This window comes from Sciurus vulgaris, assembly GCF_902686455.1.
Source record: "Sciurus vulgaris genome assembly, chromosome: 7".
In the NCBI taxonomy this organism is placed as follows: domain Eukaryota; kingdom Metazoa; phylum Chordata; class Mammalia; order Rodentia; family Sciuridae; genus Sciurus; species Sciurus vulgaris.
The window spans coordinates 135,388,228-135,408,179 of NC_136467.1; the positions used below are offsets into that span (position 1 = coordinate 135,388,228).

At 43.5% G+C, this 19,952-nt stretch overlaps 2 protein-coding genes across 3 annotated transcripts in view; one reads left to right on the top strand and one right to left on the bottom strand.

Moving 5' to 3' along the window:
• BPHL (biphenyl hydrolase like) overlaps positions 1-14,677 on the top strand; it is a 29,830-nt gene extending 15,153 nt beyond the window's left edge. Inside the window, exons 5-7 of one of the 2 annotated variants that reach the window (XR_013765383.1) lie at positions 5,401-5,532; positions 8,993-9,233; positions 14,243-14,677. Coding sequence is in view for 1 of the 2 variants with exons in the window: in XM_079148955.1 (XP_079005081.1) it covers positions 5,401-5,532; positions 8,993-9,116; positions 14,243-14,330 (344 nt within the window). In the remaining variant the exon portion in view is untranslated. The remainder of the gene's footprint in view (positions 1-5,400; positions 5,533-8,992; positions 9,234-14,242) is intronic. The other variant, XM_079148955.1, reaches the window with a different exon arrangement.
• Positions 14,678-15,289: 612 nt separating this feature from the next.
• On the bottom strand, positions 15,290-19,175 carry TUBB2A (tubulin beta 2A class IIa). Its single transcript, XM_079148954.1, has 4 exons — positions 19,018-19,175; positions 17,698-17,806; positions 17,275-17,385; positions 15,290-16,543 (listed from the first exon to the last, which is right to left on the bottom strand). The coding sequence occupies exons 1-4, from the start codon at positions 19,072-19,074 to the stop codon at positions 15,483-15,485; spliced, it is 1,338 nt and encodes a 445-aa protein (XP_079005080.1). The 5' UTR covers positions 19,075-19,175; the 3' UTR covers positions 15,290-15,482.
• Positions 19,176-19,952: the final 777 nt, after the last annotated feature.

Genomic DNA, 19,952 nt, shown 5'->3' on the forward strand with positions numbered 1-19,952 from the left:
TCTTCTCACTTTTATGCCCTTGTACCTGCTGATGCATCAGCTGCATTGACCCTTTCCCACCACATTCTCCTCAGCAGACATGTCTTCACCTGCCCCACCCTGCTTCTGAGGCACCACCTCTGTGAAGGCATCCCAGAGTCCTTTAGCCTTGTGGTGATTTCCCCTGTGACTCTGTAACACTTTGTACATACTTGCACAATAGCCCTTCGTCCTGGGCACTGCTGCCCTTTTACTCACTTGCGTCAGTCACTGCAATTCGTGTTCACCATTGCAATGGCTCTGACTTCTGTGAGCACAAAATGAAACTCCCAACCTCACACCACGTTTTTGTGGGGGAGACTGGTGGTACTGGGGATTGAACTCAGGGGTAATCGACCGCTGAGCCACATCCCCAGCCCCATTTTGTATTTTATTTAGAGACAGGGTCTCCTTGAGTTGCTTAGTGCTTCGCTATTGCTGAGGCTGACTTTGAACTCTGGAGCCTCTGGCATCAGCCTCGTGAGCTGCTGGGATTACAGGCGTGTGCCACTGGGCCCCGCATCACACCACTTTTACCGTCTAATGTATCTTTGTTTCTCTTCCTGGCCATCATTGCCTCTTCCTCATCTCCCAGTCTCTACTTGTGTCAAGGTGACTTCTGACCTAAGTAAAACCAACCTGCTAGTCGCTTGACTGCCTTTTTCCCTTGGTCATTCTTCAGTATTTGAAAATGGGCTTATGAAGCTTCTTTTCTTTCTCTTCTTTTTTTTTTTTTTTTTTTTTTTCTTTTTTTCCTCCTCCTTTTGAGTTGGCAGGGATCAGGGGTGGCTGTCTCACTGTGTTGCCCAGGCTGATCTCAAACTCCTGGGCTCAAATGATCCTGCTGCCTCAGCCTCCCGCATAGCTAGAATTACAGGTAGATGCCATCATACACAGCCCTTTTCTCACTCTTAAATGCATCCCCTGTCTTCACTTAACTCCTAAATCCCAGATAATTCAACTTTTTTATTTGATTTTCTTATCTGGTTGCCCCTCACATACAGCAAAATTGAGCTCGTAACCTTTTTTCTACACCTGTTCCTCCTCCTAAGTTTCTTATCTTGGTAAATGATACACAGTAGTCCCCCATTATCTGCAGTTTCACTTTCTGTGGTTTTAGTTACTCTCAGTCAACTATGGTCTGGAAATAGTAAATAGAAATTCCAAAAATGAACCATCTGTAAGTTTTAAATTGTGTGCCATTCTGAGTAGAATGAAAAAATCCCATTCTGTCCTGCTTTGTCCCACTGCCTGGAACATGAATCTTTCCTTTTCCAGTGTAGACACTACCTGCCTGTCAAGTCACTTAGTAGCCATCTTGCTTAACAGATGTCAAGGATTGCAGTGTTTATGTTCAATAAACATATAATATTTTACTTAATATAGCTTCAGAGTATGGGTAGCAGTGTGGGCAATTTTATTATAGTATATAGTTATCTTTGTTATATTTTATTATGAGTTATTAAATTGTTGGTCTCTTACTATGCCTGATTTACAAATTAAACTTTTTCATGGTAGGGATATACAAGAATAGACAGCGTACAGAGGATCCAGACTATCTCTGGTTTCAGGCAGAGGGAGTCTTGCACATATCTCCTGAGGATAAGGGGAAATTACAGCTACTGGGTATAAGCTCTCTACCTTTGAAGGCAGAGACCATATCTCATTTAAGTTTATATTGGCAGTAACTAACACATGCAGGCTTCAGAGAATGTTTGCAGGATGGATTTACTAATTAAGATGAGTAAACAGTTTCTTCGTTACAGTTCCAATGTTTTGCACAGATTATATGCTCAAATAAAAGGAACTATATCATTTTCTTTTGGGATCCAAATTTGTTCTGTTTTAGATCAACAAACAGTTTGAGTCAAATGGTTATTTTGGGAACTTAACTTTGAAACATAATTACTGTTTAATTTTTGGTGGTAATTATGCTTTGGGGCAGAACTGGCTTCCTCCTGAATAAATATACAAATGCAAATAATATTTTTGAGTGCATGTTACATACCAGGCACTGCTGTTAGCATGTTTTATATAGTAACTTACTTATTTTGTATGCTATAGTGTTATTTTAATTCTTATTTTTCTGATGAGGAAACTGTGGCACAGAGAGGTTAAGCAATTTGGTCAGTGTCACAGAGCTAGTGTCCAGGCTGTGTTCTTAACCACCGTGCTTGATGTGAGCATCTGGCTTACTCCAGCTACAGCTGAATTTCCCTGCCTCTTGAAACTCTTTTCTTTGGGAGTCTGAAGCTTTGCCCTAGATTTGACATTCCCATAGAGACCTCACTCCAAATGCCTGTTTCTACTAAGGTAACTAATTAAAAGGATCTCCTGCTATCTCATGATGAAGACTTCATATATCAGCAAGAAAAACATCTTTATCCTGAACATTTGCTAGTTTTGTTCATAAAAAGCCTGGCCTTTACTTCACAGGGAACTGTTTTTCCTAATTGATTTTTAATTTTTTTTTATTATGTGATATCTGATAGGTATAATTTGACCCATGTTACATATATGAATTATGATACCCATGAACCCCCCATGGAACCAGGATTGATCATTGCTAATACCCTTGTATCCATATGCTTCCTCCCAGTTCACCTCCTACTTCCACCTGAACCCTACAAATCTACCCAGTGCCTTTGTAAAGACAGTTTTGTCACGTTTTTTTCCTAAACAATGCAGTTTGTCTTTGAACTTTACGAAAATGATTTCATACTATATATTGTCTTCCGTGACCTACTTTTTTCCACTGTCCTTTGCATGTTTAAATTTCATGTGTGACTTGCAGCTTTTAGCTGCAGTACATTACTTTTCATTGTTGTATTGCATTTCAGAGATACTACTGGGAGGATATGGCAGGTTTATGTGCCAGTTTTTTTTACCAACAGACAGCTGTTGAAGTGAACATCCCATACTAGCTCCTGAGCACAGGAGTGACAGTATCTCCAGGGGTAAGCCCACAAATGAAACTGCCAAGTGTCTTGTGCACAGACACCTTGTTGTAAGTGATGAATTATCACTCATAATCTGAAAACAGGCAAAACAGCAAACAAGAACTGAGAAGCTGTGCATTTGGTCTTCCTTGCTAATGTCTGCCTTTCCACCTTGACAGCCCTGCCTGTGAGTCACTTTATGACCTTTGCTTTCTTTTCAGGGTTTTATTTTTATCATATAGACAAACTCACATGCATTCATTAATTATCTAATTTACATTAGTTCATTAGTTACTACAACTTCATCAAGGTGTCGGAATTATATTTTATGAAAGATCTAGGCTGTAAAAAAAGAAAAGAAAGATCTAGCCTGGGTGTGGTGGCATGCACCTGTAATGGAGGCTAGTGCAGGAGAATTGCAAGTTTGAGGCCAGCCTCAGCAACTTAGCAAGACCCTGCCTCAAAAATAAAAAAAACAGAAAGGGCTGGGATGTCGCTCAGTGGTTAAGCATCCCTGGGGTTCAATCCCAGGTACAAAACAACAACAACAAAAATAACTGTAAGAGGACTTCTCATGGGCTATCTGCAAGATGGCCCAAAGTAGAAGTATGCACAAGGAATTTTTAATATTTTGAGCAGGGACGCTGAGAATTAAACCCAGGGTCTCGAGCATGCATATGATCTACCACTGAGCCACCCACCCCAGACCCTCTACAGGAAATTATTTTACTGTCTTTCTTCACATCATCTTACCACCTTCTCTCTTCTTTCCCCACTTTCCCAACCCCACTTCTTTCTAAATCTTCTCTTCACTCTGGATTTTCAGGGCGCTTCTCCACCCCTCTCTGAAGTCTTTTCACTATTGTGCATAGCAGTTTGGTCCTTCCTGGCCTCTGTAGTCAACTCCCTCTGGCTTACCTCTGAATATTTAAACCAATCAGCAGAAGGAAAGGCAAGCACCCTCCAATAATGGAATCCACCCCCTTCAGAAGGTAGTTGTAGTTGTAAATATCAGTTTTTCCTCTATTTGGTTATTTTCATTCACTAAGTAAACTTTGTGAGCCTGCCAGATGCCAGGCACCATCTGGAGCACTGTATAGATTATTGCTTGATATGAGGTTGTATCATTAGTGTCATCTTGTCTTTCAGGTTCATCCTTTATCAGAAGCACTATATTGAAAGCTCTCAATAAGCAATATTTCATATACTCTAGAGCACTAGAATCTTTATCACAGCATTTAAAGAAATACGGGAAAGATTGAGCCAAGTAATTGCGTGTGTTGATTCCTTTTAAAGGTAGTTTTTAGCTATTACATCTTTCCTACTAATAAATAGTTTGAGGTTAGAGTTTGCTTTTATACCCTGTTTCTTCATTAGTAGAATTTAATAATCTGTGTTTTTTGAGGAACCCTCTTATATTTATAAATGAGCTGGCCCTCCATATCTGTATTCATGGGTTCTCCATCTGCAGATTTAAGCAACCACCATGGAAATATTTGGGGGGAAAAAAATCTGTACTGAACATGCACAGGCTTTTTATCCCTGTCATTATTCTCTAAACAATATAATAGTACAACTATTTATAAAACATTTAAATTGTATTTAATATTATAAACAATCTAGAGATGGTTTAAAGTGTATAGGAGAATGTGAATGGATTCTGTGTAAATACCATGCCATTTTATATCGGGGACTTGAGCATCCACAAACTTTGAAGTCCACAGGGAATTCTGAAACCAATCTCCCAGATGTGAGGCATGATTAGAGTGTCACTCTTACTCAGGCAACCCTAGTTAGAGGAGTATTTTCTTTTATCTTTTACTTTTAACAAATAGCATTTAGTACAGGTCTAACTTCATTCACGTGGTAAATATTTACTGTGTATCTTTTTTGTGGGAGGCACAGGCCTAAGCCCCAGGTGTACAACAGGGCACAAAGCAAAAGCCCTTACATTGGGGTACATATCCTGAAGGGGAGATAGACATTCAGCCATAAACGCAGAAAACGTGCAAAGCTGTGACAGTTACTAATGGGAGGGGGCAGAGATTTGCTGACATCTGAACAGAGACTTGGAGGATTGAGCCATGCAGCTACTGGGGAAGGCCTTCTGAGCAGATGGAACAGTGAGCAGGAGACTCCAAGGTGGCCTGTGCTGATAATATTGAAAGATAATACTTAGGCCAGATGTGGTAGCATACACCTATAATCCCAGCAACTCAGGAGGCTGAAGCAGGAGAATTGCAAGTTCAAAGCCAGCCTCAGCAACTTAGTGAGGCCCTAAGCAACTTAGTGAGACCCTGTCTCAAAATAAAAAGGGCTGGGGATGTGGCTCAGTGGTTAAGTGCCCCTGCCTTCAATCCCTGGCACCAAAAAAAAAAAGAAAAAGAAAAAGAATACTTTAGTGTGAGTCTGACTCCATCCTGTCCACACTTCTGTTTTTCAGGTATCCGAGATGTTTCTAAATGGAGTGAAAAAACAAGGAAGCCTCTAGAAGCCCTGTATGGATATGACTACCTGGCCAAAACCTGTGAAAAGTGGGTGGATGGCATAGGACAGTTTAAACATCTACCAGATGGTAGGTTGCATGGACTACTTACATGGCTATCCTTTGAGAGGGTGCTTGAGTCCTCCCTGGGTGTTGTGCATTCCTCAGCAATTTATGAATCTACCCACTGTCCTTACCACAAATGTATGAACAGAACACTAGATATTGTACACAGTATGAGCTCTTGTATAATAAATCTGCCTTAAACTCAAGACGGGACTGCTTGCATAAAGGTTCATATTGTTGGGCCTCTAATAGCAGACTGTTCTTTTTTCCTTCAGTCCTTTGTGTGTGTGATGACAAATGAATTCTCCAGAATTCTTGGTTTTTATTTTAATTCCAGACTAGGCAATTAGAAAACAAGCCACAGTATAGACAATATTTTTCCCCTTTTATCCATTTAAATGTGTCACCTCACTACATATCTTCTGTTACTAGAAAAGAAAGGAGAAAATTTCTGTCCTAACCTTCAATTCCAGCAGTATTAGTATGGGAAAAGAGTATTCAGGGTTTTTTTGTTTGTTTGTTTGTTTGTTTGTTTTGGTTTGGTACTGGGGATTTAGCCCAGGGGAACTTTACCACTGAGCTGTACCACAAGCCTTTTTAATTTTTTCTGTTTTTTTAATTTTGAGAAAGGGTCTTGCTAAGTTGCTTAGGGACTTACTAAATTGCCAAGTCTGTCCTCAAACTTGGAATCCTCCTGCCTCAGCCTCCCAAGTAGCTGGAATTACAGGGGTGCACCGCCATGCCCAGCTGAGAGTATGTAGTTCTTTACTCATCTTCAGAACCAAGTTATGTGACCTGAGCCATGAACGAATGTCTCCTTTATTTCTCTGAAAAATTAACAAGATTTCCATGAATAGTAAGAGTTGAATCTTTAACAGAAATTCTGAGTCTATTTTTATACCAATATGTGTTAGTCATCTTTCTATTACTTTAATAAATACTGAGCTAATCAATTTCATAAAAGAAAAAGATTATTTTGGCTCATAGTTTGAGGTGTTGGTCCATGGTCAGCTCGCCGTATGGTGAAGGAGCATCATGGTGGGAGCTTGTAGAAAAGCAAAGTCATCCCACCACTGGGAAGTAGAAGAAAAAAGGAATAGATGGTGTCCTATAGTCCCCTTGAGGGGATGCCCCAGTGACCTAAAGACCTCCCTGTAGACCCCACCTCTTAAAGATTCCATAACCTAAAGCCTCCACAACCTACCAATAACACCACTTTGGGGAACTGGCCTTCAGCACATGGGCCTCTGGAGACATTTAAGATCCAAGTTATAGCAAGCTGTTTGTGTTTGGAATGTCTGTTTTCCTTTTTTTGTTGTTTTTTGTTTGTTTTGTTCTTAATTGCTGAAAGAATAGAATGGCTAAGATCTAATCTTGGAGCATATTCAGTTATAAGATGCTTGTGGTGGAAGGACAAATTTCATATATTAGTCATTTCCAGCATGAATCATCTGTCATATCAAAACTTTCACAATGAAAAGGACTTTTGGAAATGTTACATTTCCGGTTTAAGTTTGAAACAGCAAATAAATGCCTTATAATGATCCTATCAAACACAGCATCCACTCACAGAAACAGGCCCTTGAAAGGTACTTCCCTCTGCTCTTAAAATAAAATTGCCATGAAACAATGTCTTGAGACAGTTCTCCATTGAAGGTTTACATTGTGAAACGTATACTTTTATGCTTTATTGAAGAGGGCAATGAAAAGTTTGGAAAATCCAAAGACAGAGTTAAATGAACAATTCAAAAATACATCATGATAAGATTGAGCAGTGTAGAAATCATGCACAGCAATACTGTGAATAATTTATCTCCCTTCTGTGCTTATTAATTTGACTGGAGCCCTTTTTCATAACTGTACACTCAGGTTTATGGATACTAGGGATTAATTGTGCAGTTTTGGAGTCAGGCCAAGGTTTGTATTCTGGCTTTTCTACTTGACTTGCTGTTAAGGTGGATTTGAGTAGACAACTTCACTTCTCTAAGCTTCAGTTTCCTGTCTGTGAATTGGACATATGATTAGCTAGCTAATAAAATTGTGGCGATTAGCTGAGATAATTCATGTTTACCTGTGGTATAGTACCATATGTGGAGTATTTCATGAAAGATTGTTATTTTAAAATCATTTAATTTACAAATAATTGTACATACAAAGCAAGTTAAAACATGTAACTACTGTAAAGCTTGAACAAATATTCGGTGGTTAAGTAGCTCTGACGCATAGTAAGCACTCAGTGACACTGGCATTCATCATTGTCATTTGATTACACAGTTGGCAGGTTCACATCATCCCAGGGACAGGAGCAGAAAGCTCCAGAGACCAAAAAAAGTCCTTCCCCAGGCAACAGATCACTTTCTCATTTGGTGGACAGCTACCTCCAACTGCAGTGAGTGGTGCCAGTGTGAGCAAAGAAGAAAGGGAGGACAAAGAAGGAGCTAGCTGTGTGGATATCCAGAACCTTCAGTATGGCTCTCTTTTTGCCTCACAACAACCCCAGGAACTATGATTATTCCTGTTTCAGGCTGAAGCTCAAAGTGGTTAAAGAACCATCAAAATTTCATGGGCAGGAAATGGCTAGACAGGAACTGGAGCCCAGGGTTTCCATAATTGCCTCAGAAATGTTATTAGTAGGACCTAGATCCTCACGGTCTTTCAAGGCATGGAGGCCAAAAGTGTCTCCAAGGCATAAGCATAAAGGGAAGCTTATTTCCCACATGCAGATTGTAACTCCATTGTGAGGCCCACACACCTTGAGACATGACTTCAAGGGGAAGCTTTCCAGGTGTCAAACACATGCACAGTGGCTGATAGGCCACCCCTATGTAATATAAAGAGTCATGAGGTTTCCTTTTGTTTGATTTTCCTACTGTTTCATATGAATTCTGAATTTTAATCAAGCAAAGCATTTGTTTGCTAGTAGAACTTAAAACCAAACAATAACAAAAAAACAGAAAAGGAAATCCCAAGAATATTAGACCTGTAGGGAACCCCAAATCTAAACCATTGTTTTCACAGACAAACTGAAATCCAAAGAGGGGTATGTGTATCAGTCAGTTTTCTGTTGGTATAACTAAGTTCCTCAGATGATTAACTTATAAGAGAAAGGGTAGGTTTGGGCTCACAAATATGAATGTTCCAGTCCATGATTGAGTGACCCGATTGCTTTGGGTCTCTGATGAGGCAGTGCATTATGCTGGGAGTACATGGCAGAGCAAGACCGCTTACCTCAGAAGTCGGGGAGCAGAAGGGAGCACAATACTCTTCAAAGGCTTGACCCCAGTGACCTAAGGACTTCCCACAAGACCCCACATCCTGAAGGTCCACCACTTCCCACCACTTTGCACTTCTCTGGCAACCAAGCCCTTAATATATGGGCCCATTGAAGATCCAAACCGTCGCAGAAAGTCTCTGTGCATTCTCTCTTTCTTGCCTTGCATAATGGTTATACTTCAGTAGATTCCTCGTGCTCTTTGTCTTTCAGGTAACATCTGTCGGCACTTGCTACCCCTGGTTCAGTGTCCCACCCTAATTGTGCACGGGGAGAAGGATCCTCTTGTCCCACGTTTTCATGCTGACTTCATACATGAGCATGTGAAAGGGTCACGGTGAGTTCAGGCACCACATCAGTACCCCTGCCTGCAAAGTCTCAGTGAACGAGAGGAGCCACAGGAAGGAAAAGAAACAGGAGAAGCTGGAGTTTTAGGAGTACCCTAGAACATAGAGTAAGTGACAAATAAAGGTAGAAGTTAGATTAAGAATATATTTTGGGGAGCTGGGGTTGTGGCTCAGTGGTAGAGCACTAGGCATTGGGTTCAATCCTCAGCACCACAAACAAAATAAACAAAAGTATTTTGTCCATCTATAATGAAAAATATACATTAAAAAAGATTATATTTTGGGTGGATATAAAGGTTTAATAGAGAAGTTTATAACTTGCTGTAATAGGCAATGAGGCATTTTCAAACTAGACTTTTATAAAATTGTAATACTTTGTCATGGTTATGGTACAAAATTCAAAATTCAAACAAAATATTTTCTTTTTAATCCTAAAAGATTCTATACAATCTATCTTTGTTTTATTTTAATATTATATACAGTGTATAATGTGATGCTTACATATAGAATGCTATATTTTTTAATTTAAAAATTGAATTTTACATATAAAATCTAATTATATTCCATGACAAACTTATGGAAAAATTATCTATTTTACAGATGTAAAACCAAGATTGAGCAATGTTAAGCCATCTTTCAAAGTGGCAAAGATCCTTGAGTTTTTCCTCCTAAAATAGTGCTTTTCCAACGTAACAAAGCTGATTTTCAAAAATGTACTCTATGATAGTAAGATGCCAGGAATAATATACTAGGTGACCTGTTTAATTGTTTTCCAGCTTCAGCTTCAGAAATGACAGGTTTTTTGAACACTGACAACTATAGTAAATGCAGTGTGTTTACTTGAAGAGCCAGGTTCAATAAAAGTAAAAGAAAACATAGTTTAGTTTAGTAATTCTGTCCCAGACCTATCTTCTAGCAACAGAATATGTCAATATGGGAGAAAAATATACCCTTACCATGCATGTATTAGCTGCTTCAGTAGAGTTTCGTGGAAGATAATTTTCTTACGGCACTCTTCTTTGGAACCCCTGGGTTGAAGGTAATATGTTATTAGCAATGATTATCTAAAACTGGCCTGTATTTCTACTTATTCCACTAGAAAGAGTACTTTATATTGGTCATGAACCTACCTAGAATACAGCTGGTTATTTGGGAGCCCACAAAAGGAAGATGGATTCCTTGAGTACCAAAATCCTACTATGATTCTGTGTACCAGGCCATCCAACAATAGGGAAGCAACTTAGCATCAAAAGCTTCTGGTGAACTTGATTTTTCCTTACCTTGCCAGGTGCATGTTTAGTTAAATTTGCAGGCATAGTGTATCCCTTCACAGATTTTTACCAAGAAACACATATTGTGGGTGAAGTAAATTCCAAGCTGCCTTTCCCTCCTCAGGAGAAGCCTGCTTCCAGCTTGTGTTCATTTGTCACCCTCTCTTCTCTTTTTCTCTTTGTGAGAGAGGAATCATAAAGTCTTGTGGAAATAAAGAGGCCTAAAGATCATTCAAGTTCAGTGGTTTTAAATGTTTGTTTTTAGGCAGTTAAATCCCTCCCCATAACAAACTTGTGCAGAGGCCCAAGATGGAAAACACACAATGAGAGCTCCTCTGATTGGGAATCAACCCTGCCCTTCATGTCCAGTACTGGTTCCAGCCACTGGACACCCCCTGTATGTCCAGACTTCCCTCTCAGGTAGGAAAGTGCTGACACCACTCCTCATGTGTCTGGTCCACAGGACAGTGTGACCACATCCCATTACCAAGCATGGCATCCCCTGTGAGGCCAACCTCCACTCACTTTCAGAGATTCTGGTTGAACAGAGATTGGCACCCATCAAACTCTGGGGTCAGGGTGGATAAGCCCTGGGAAGTATCAGTGCTCCTGCTTAGAAGAGGATGTAACTATCCAGCTAGGTCAAGCCATGCGTGTGTTCAGAATGTGTGTCAGTTAGCTAGGGCTGCCATAAAAAAGTGACATAGATTTATAAATGGTCCCTGACTTACCCATGGTTCAACTTAAGTTTTCAACTTTACAATACATTCTGTTTTTCACTTTCAGTACAGTGTTCATTTACATGAGATATTCAACACTTTATTATAAAACAGGCTTTGTCTTAGATGATTTTGATCAACTGTAGGCTAATGTAAGTGTACTAAGCACATTTAAGATGGGCTAGGCTTAGCTACAATGTAGGATAGGATAGACAGGAGAGATGTATTAAATGGATTTTTTATTTATAATGTTTTCTTTGCATGTGTTTTTAATCCATTGATGGCACCTCTAGTTTACATCCAGCTGGCTTGGAAAGAAAGCTCTCACTGCAGTCAGAAGGCCCCAGCCAGATCCCTGGAGTCCCAGCAGATTTGGAAAGACTTTGTCCTCCATACACCATGTGAAAGCATCAGTCCAGTGACCCCATAGTAGCAGTCTACTCCAAGCTGCAGCACTTCCCAGAAAGCAGCCTCTGAAGCAGTTTCCTTTCTTTCTAATACTTGAGACATAATTGCATTTGAGCAAAGGGACTTCTTAGTGAGTTGTTCATCACCCATCCCCAAATGCCTGGTTGAGTAAAGTTTGCCCTTGCCTGCTCCCAGCTTTACTGGCTGGAAGGAGCTTATAGCCACCTGGCATTACCTTTTCCTTAGAGCATTCTATAAAGAGCTGAATAAAAATAGGATGGTTTTGTTTTTTAATTAAAAGAGGCTGTTATGGGCAACCAGGTTTGCATGACCTTAGGAGTGCCTGTAGTGACAGGGCCTCCCTGCAGCCATGTTACTGTCTACTTTCCTGATGGGAGAGATCCTCATTCCAAGAACCAGCAACTCCTCTGTTTTCTAATGAAAGCAGCAGTGTTGACATTCTTGGTAATTTTATAGGTCCGTAAACAGCTAAAAGTTGTATCCCACTTCATCCAAAGCAGAAACATCAGCAGCACAGTTCTTATAGCCTTGTCATTATCCATAGCTCTCAGAGTTTAACATAAAAAACAAAAAAGCTGAGAGTAGGAAGGACAGCTAACATGGTGCGGCTAGTGTCACACCCATGCCACCTTCTCCCAGGACTGTATCAAGTAGCGGTAAGGTGACCTCTGGAATCACCCTGTCAGGTTAGCCAGTTTCTAATTCCCCAAAAGATCTAGAACCATGTCTCTTTTTTGAAAGGTTTCGAATGTGATGAATAACCTGCCCCAGTGAATAGGAACTTACATCCACCCACTGTAACCCCATCAGTTCCATCTGAGCCACATGTTTAGTGGTGGAATGTTTCATACCAGTTTTCCTGGGGAATGTGATTGTTTGAAAAATCACTGTCCAGAGGACATATGATTAGATCCTTTTGTTGTCTGGGTAAGAGTTAGGCCAGGGGTGCAATTTCACCATGGCCTTGATAGCCAATCTTTATACCTCTCTATTGTAGTCCTCTCCCCAAAGAGGAAGAGATGACAGGTTTTATGTATAGTGAATTTTGTGTCATTTGTAAAGGAGGGATGTGTATATTTAGGACATCAAAATGGTTCCCTAAAGGTATCAAGGAGAAAAAAAAAATTATTTTTATATTTTCGTCTTTCTGTTCATCCATCCATCCATTCACCCATCCATCTATCCATCCATCCACTTGCCCAGTCATTTGGCATCCAGAGCAGGTCTCCTGTGTTTTTTAGTGAAGAAAATCTAGTTTTTATTTCCCCAAGAGCTAGAGCTTTGGTAGAAAGACTGCACAGCTGGTATTTCTCCTTCCTTATGGGGAATGAACAAATTGTAAAAATAGGGCAGCACATGTGACTGTTGGACAGTTACTGAGAAGGACTTCAAGTTTGGTCAGTTGGGGGTTTCTCTGCCCCAGAATACACATCAGGGGATGCAATTTGGCCTAAATGTGCCTCTCTATTACCTTTGAGCATCCTTGAAGGCAGCTGGATCCTCTCTTTGGGGTTGGTGTAGCCGGTTCTTTTCTGAATGCATTATAATTGAATTTAGAATGTTCTGGTGATTAATAGTATGATTAGCCTTCTAAAAGCTTTCAAAATATGTCAACACTGTATCTTCCTTTCCAGTTGATTATCTTGGGCTCCCTCTCCCACCCGACAAGAGAGCCAACATCTTCCAGGGACAACTCCCTTCCCCACCAATCCTCCCTAGTGCCCACTGAGAGTTCTTAGCCCCCAGTGCTAGAAGATTAGAGCTCTAAACAGCACGGTAACTGCAATTTTGCTCCCAGTATATTCCCTTTAATATCCAGATGTCATTATAGACAAAATGGCTTGAACTTGTGCTTACATTCTAGAAACTTTGTTTAAAATTTTTATGATTAACTACATTGGTAGCTACCAGAACTCAGAAGACTGTCTTTTTTCAAGAAATTTCAAACCAGCTCCTTTGAACAAAATCCTATTGAAAGGAAGAAGCATTACAAGGACAGTGGGTGGCTACCAAGATGGGCTGCAACAGCTGAACAAGTGGCTCTGAATGCAGGGCTACTGACATGGGCCCTGCTGTCCTGACAGTCCTGCCTGAGGAATTTTGTCATTTGTCTGGTGACTGTAGTGGGCTTATTTGCTCAATACTCCAAAAGTGATAGGATGATTTGGAATCTTGAATGGCAACTGTGAATTCTGATTTGTTTTTCTGGCTACATCGATACCCCAAGAAACACCCACCCAGCCCCCATGGATTCTGGACATTTCCTTCAAAAAAATTTTTATAAGCCTCTCTCTTAAAATCAACTTTATTAAAGTAGAATTTGATTGATCTATTAGTGCTGGGGATCAAACTCGGGGCCTCATGCATGGTACCACTGAGCTATATCCCCAGCCCTGCTAGATGTTTTAAGCAACCACCAAGTCACCTCCACCACCCTGTTTTCCAGTCATATTTGTTCCCTGATGTCTTTCCAAATATAATATGTTTCTGTCACTGTTAAGTGATTACCGTTAACCTCCATGGTAGTCAGAACCTCCAAGGGAGTTCACCCTATGTCCATATTCATGGAAAGTTTCTACTCTTACTTTACATGTCTTTCTAATAGCAGTCACAGGAAAAAGTATGACAGTAGTGAGGGAGGAGAAGGGACTTTTAAATGGTGTACTATTAATCAAAACCGTTGTTTGTTTGTTTAAGGTTACATCTTATGCCAGAAGGCAAACACAACCTGCATTTACGTTTTGCTAATGAATTCAACAAGTTAGCAGAAGACTTCCTGCAATGAAAATGCCCCGAAGAACTTTTGTGTCATAGTGGTTCCTAGCATCCCACTTCATCACGTCACTGCCTGTTAGTTACCATGATGCCCTGAAGCTCAGAAACTCCCTGCTTTACATCACAGCTCAGTTCACCTGCCTTCCCAGGCTCTCTACCCTCTGAACAATGTGATTCTCAGCAAACAGGAATAATGACTATGGGCAGCAGCCTCTAGTTTTAATAGTTTACAGAGATGAAATCTTATTTTTGAACATGAATTTGTGAGTTTCTGTCATTGTCTTAAAAGTAAATACCTGCCATATTTTATTTTCAAATAAACTTTAAGTGGAAAATTTGTAGTATTCATATCTACTATTTTAGGACATCTAGAATTTATGGCACACAATTTATTTAAGAAATAAAGCTGCATTTGTCTTTATCACATTGTCCAAAAAGAAACAGAAACAAGAAAATAGTAAGTCCTTGATTCTAGAGACTCACTGGGAAAGGCAAGGTTTGCCTTATCCCCACACTGCTCTGCACTCCTTGATCACTTTTTGAGGGGGAGTGTACCAGGGATTGAACTCAGGGGCACTCTACCACTGAGCCACATCCTCTGTCCTGTTTTATATTTTATTTAGAGACAGGGTCTCACTGAGTTGCTTATTAGCCAGTCGATTTTGCCGAGGCTAGCTTTGAACTCAGGATCCTCCTGCCTTAGTCTCCTCAGCTGCTGGGATTACAGGCATGCACCATCCCACCCACCTCCTTGATCACTGTGGCAAGCTTCCTTTAGTTTGACACTCTAGGCCAGTGGAGATGAAACAATATGTGTATCCATCTCTCTTTACCAGAATATAAGGAATGCTATTACTTAAAAGCAGTGAATCAGAAATCCCACATTGCTGATGAGAATTAACCCTTAAACTTTATACCTCAGAAAATTTAGTGAAAGAATGTATTGTCTGAAGGGAAAATAAGTACCACAAGGTTTTATACACATGCTTTATTAGTATAGATATTTTAACAGACAATACTGTCATTTTTAGAGGAGATCCACATTGTCACATCAACAGTGAATTTCTGACAGAGGCAAAACTGAGCACCATAGTATACAAATAGAAAGACCATGCTGGAGGACAACAGAAGTTCACTAAAGATGCACGATTTATTTAAGTTCTTAAGCCTCATCCTCGCCCTCCTCCTCCTCAAACTCCCCCTGTTCATCGGCCGTGGCATCCTGGTACTGCTGGTACTCAGACACCAGGTCGTTCATGTTGCTCTCGGCCTCGGTGAACTCCATCTCGTCCATGCCCTCGCCCGTGTACCAGTGCAGGAAGGCCTTGCGCCGGAACATGGCGGTGAACTGCTCCGAGATGCGCTTGAACAGCTCCTGGATGGCCGTGCTGTTGCCGATGAAGGTGGCGGACATCTTGAGGCCACGCGGCGGGATGTCGCACACGGCCGTCTTCACGTTGTTGGGGATCCATTCCACGAAGTAGCTGCTGTTCTTGTTCTGCACGTTGAGCATCTGCTCGTCCACCTCCTTCATGGACATGCGGCCTCGGAAGATGGCAGCCACGGTCAGGTAGCGGCCATGGCGCGGGTCGCACGCGGCCATCATGTTCTTGGAGTCGAACATCTGCTGCGTGAGCTCGGGCACCGTCAGGGCGCGGTACTGCTGGCTGCCCCTGCTGGTCAGGGGCGCGAAACCCGGCATGAAGAAGTGCAGGCGGGGGAAGGGCACCATGTTCACCGCCAGCTTGCGCAGGTCTGCATTCAGCTGGCCCGGGAAGCGCAGGCAGGTGGTCACCCCGCTCATCGTGGCTGACACCAGGTGGTTGAGGTCTCCATACGTGGGTGTGGTCAGCTTCAGGGTGCGGAAGCAGATGTCGTACAGGGCCTCGTTGTCGATGGAATAGGTTTCATCTGTGTTTTCCACCAGCTGGTGGACAGACAGGGTGGCGTTGTAGGGCTCCACCACCGTGTCGGACACCTTGGGCGAGGGCATGACGCTGAAGGTGTTCATGATGCGGTCTGGGTACTCCTCGCGGATCTTGCTGATGAGCAGGGTGCCCATGCCTGACCCGGTGCCGCCCCCCAGAGAGTGGGTCAGCTGGAAGCCCTGGAGACAGTCACAGCTTTCTGACTCCTTCCTCACCACGTCCAGGACCGAGTCCACCAGCTCGGCTCCCTCTGTGTAGTGGCCCTTTGCCCAGTTATTTCCTGCACCGCTCTGGCCTGCCAGAGGGAAAAAAAAATATTAGACATAGACATATAAGGAATTCTGGATTCTGTCATTTGGATTGTAGTAGAAAAGGTAGGACTAGTCTTAGATAACCTTTTAGAATTTAAGATTTGCTTTCATCACTTTGCTTTTTGTTAAGAAAAAAATTTAAATGTCAGTGACCTTCAAAAACCCTGGGGTTCATACTAAGGTAAAAAAGCAAATTGAAGATATATTTAACAAAACCCAAATGCTTCTAATATTAAGAACAGAACCTTCTGTAAATACTCTAATTAGGTGAAATTAAGCAGGCAAGGGGAAGGCACAGTGGGATCAGAGAAGAGGGGCTCTTAGCAGCTTTCTACACCTTGGCCCTAAGCTGTGCCTTTGGCCTTTGGCACCTTGAAGTGGTTACTTGTTGCCACTGGTCCTTTGAAATTACCTGTGGCCTATAAGCCCTGTTTGAAGCTCTTGCTCTTTATTCTTTCCCTTCAGAAGCTGCTCTGTAATGGAGGCCACCACAGCCTCTGCAGGCAGGCTGACATTGATCTCTGAGCTGTCCAGGCAGGGGCCAGAGTCCCCCACGCCCCGCACCTCCCCATAGACTGAATGGGGTTAGACCAGGACTGGGGCTGTCTGTGGACACCGTCTCCCCTCAGCACTGAACACTGAGAACAGTAAAGTGTGTGGCTATTAGGAAGAAGGTGAGTGGTTTGGCCAGCTCCCAGGGACCATGAGGACATACCGAACACAAAGTTGTCTGGCCTGAAGATCTGGCCGAATGGTCCTGACCTCACCGAGTCCATGGTGCCAGGCTCCAGGTCCACCAGGATGGCCCGAGGTACATATTTGTTGCCTGTGGGAAGAAGAGCTTAGACCTGTGCTTGACAGACAAGTCATGGGCAAGGCTGTGCTCTCTGCAGCTCTCATAGCACAATTCATTGCAGAAAATTCCAGCATTTGAGACAAAGGGAGGAAAAAGAAAAAGGAGATGCTGAACATGCTTAGTCATGACAAACATGCAGGAGTCTTAAGGAACCAAGAAGCACATTTTTTTTTTTTCCATTTGTATTTTCAATCTATATGCAAGAAGCATTTGTCATTCATATGCTCCCAGGACATTTCCTGTGCCACATGTGGAAAGCAAGGTTGACATTCAAATACTCACCAGCGGCTTCATTGTAGTACACGTTGATTCTCTCCAGCTGCAAATCACTGTCTCCATGGTAACTGCCAGTAGGGTCGATGCCATGCTCATCGCTGATGACCTCCCAAAACTGAAATGAAATAGGAATTGCATCTTGGCATAGAATTCTGTCACCAGAATGCCTTGGAACATCAGCCATCAGGGTCCTACAGTCCCTATTTTCTGCAGCATGTGCTGCAGAGGGGCTTGGAAATCCGTAGAGCATCAGCCATATTACAGCTGCACACTGAAAAGCTGGGAGAGACACTGGAGGACAGGACACAGCAAATCCCCTTCTAAGAAACAGTGGACACAGGGGGACTCTGTCCAGGTAAGGCTGAATGTCACTGCATCCTAACTGATGATGGATCTTTAGATGGGTCTTTGCAGGACAGTGGATCAGGTGACTCCGCCCCCCGCCTCCCCAACAGCTGCCTTCAGGGATCCATGACTCCTGGCACAAACCCCACGTAGCTTACAACAGGGCAGGTTTACGCCACTGGCCTACATATTGGCCTCCATGCACTGACCCCAGCATAGAATGGGTAGGCAAGGGTAGGCACGATCCTGTGAGGACTGCCAGGCGTCAGTGGAAGAAGCTTGCCATCATGATGACTTAGAGTCCATTGTAAATTTGTAGCAGGAAAGGGGGCGGGGAGGTTGGGGTGGGCAATATGGCGGTTTTGAAAGAGACCACGTCCTTGTAAGGGCGCCCGCCCACAACTATGCACCATGCCCGCTGCTGCCTCCCCACTGCGGTCGGGAATTACAGCCCCCACCCATGCAGTTAGTCACCTGCCACCTAGCAGACGAGAAAAACCATCACGTTATATGTCATCACGTCTAGACAGTACCCGCGTTGAGACCATCTAACACCCTTCTACGTGACAGTCAAAGACAAGCCTCTATAACGTCTGCCAGTTCAATGACATTGCATTTTTTTAAATCCAAACGACAAAAATATACTAATTACATTTCACACGAGGCTATGGAAGGGTACGTATTACTGTAGCCCCGATTCAAATTTCAGAGATTAGCACACCCAGAGGAATGCCATGCAAATCCTCTGCAGAAGGATGATGTCCCAGGGAAATTTAAAGAGTCCTAATTAAGAGCACACACAGCTGCGTAGCATCGCGGCAGGTTTGGGTCTTCCCGGGCCCCACCCAGAGGCCCTGGGGTGGAATGAAGCCCCGGGCCACCGCACGCTCCCCCAGCCCCCGTCCCGCGCGACCCGCGCCCTAGAGTACTCTGGCCCGGGTCCGCGACTCCTCCCGGCCCCCTCCCCCGCAGCGCGCCCACCTTGGCGCCGATTTGGTTGCCGCATTGGCCAGCCTGGATGTGCACGATCTCACGCATAGTGCCGGCTGCGGAGCGGGTGGAGGCGCTGGCCCTCGGAGCTGTGCGCTCGCGGTAAACCGGAGGGCTACAGACAGCGCAGAGACCTGCGGCCGTCCCCCAGCTCTGGCTTTTATATCCCGGGACCCGCCCGGCCCGCGGTGACGTAATTAGGGGCGGGGACTCGGGGGGCGGTGCGGCAGGGACTGCGGCACCGCGAGAGGGAGCTGGGGCGCGGTGCGAGGTGCGGGGGCGCTAGGGCGCGGCACTGCGGCCGCAAGGTCCAGGGAGGACTCCCAGCCCCAGCAACCGGCGGCCAAGGGCGGTGCCCAGACCTCCAGCCAAGTCTGCGGGTCGCAGCTGCACCCCCGGCCGTCCTTCTGTCTAGTTCCTGTCCCCCTCCCACTCAGCCCACCCTGAGCCCGGTGTGGGGATAGAGATCCTGGTCCCAGAACCGCAGGGAGGGGCTGCTTCCAAACACTGTCCTAGCCTCTCAGGGGCGAAGAACATTTGGGGTTCCCTTTAGGAATAAGGATCCCAGAGTTCAAGACGCATTGTCAGTGGGGTCTCCAGCTATTTGCCAAGGGCATCCTGGGCAGGGTCCTCGACTCCATGCTTCATTCTCTTTCTATTCTGGGTGGGAATTCTCGGCTAGTATAAATGCTGGGAGGGGTGCAGGGCGGGGAGGAGGGGTGGCAGGGTGGACTCGAACTGGGAAGGTGACAGGCAGCTGTTCAAGGTTAGCGAGGATGGCACGGTGGGTGGGTTTTCACCTCTATAAGGAAGATGGTCGGGGAGGGGCTACGAAAAGTACTAACTGCTGGATTTGTCACATGTCTGCTTTGGCCTCTTGGGTCCCTGTAAAGGCCTTTTAAATGTGGAAAATTGTGTGTGTGTGT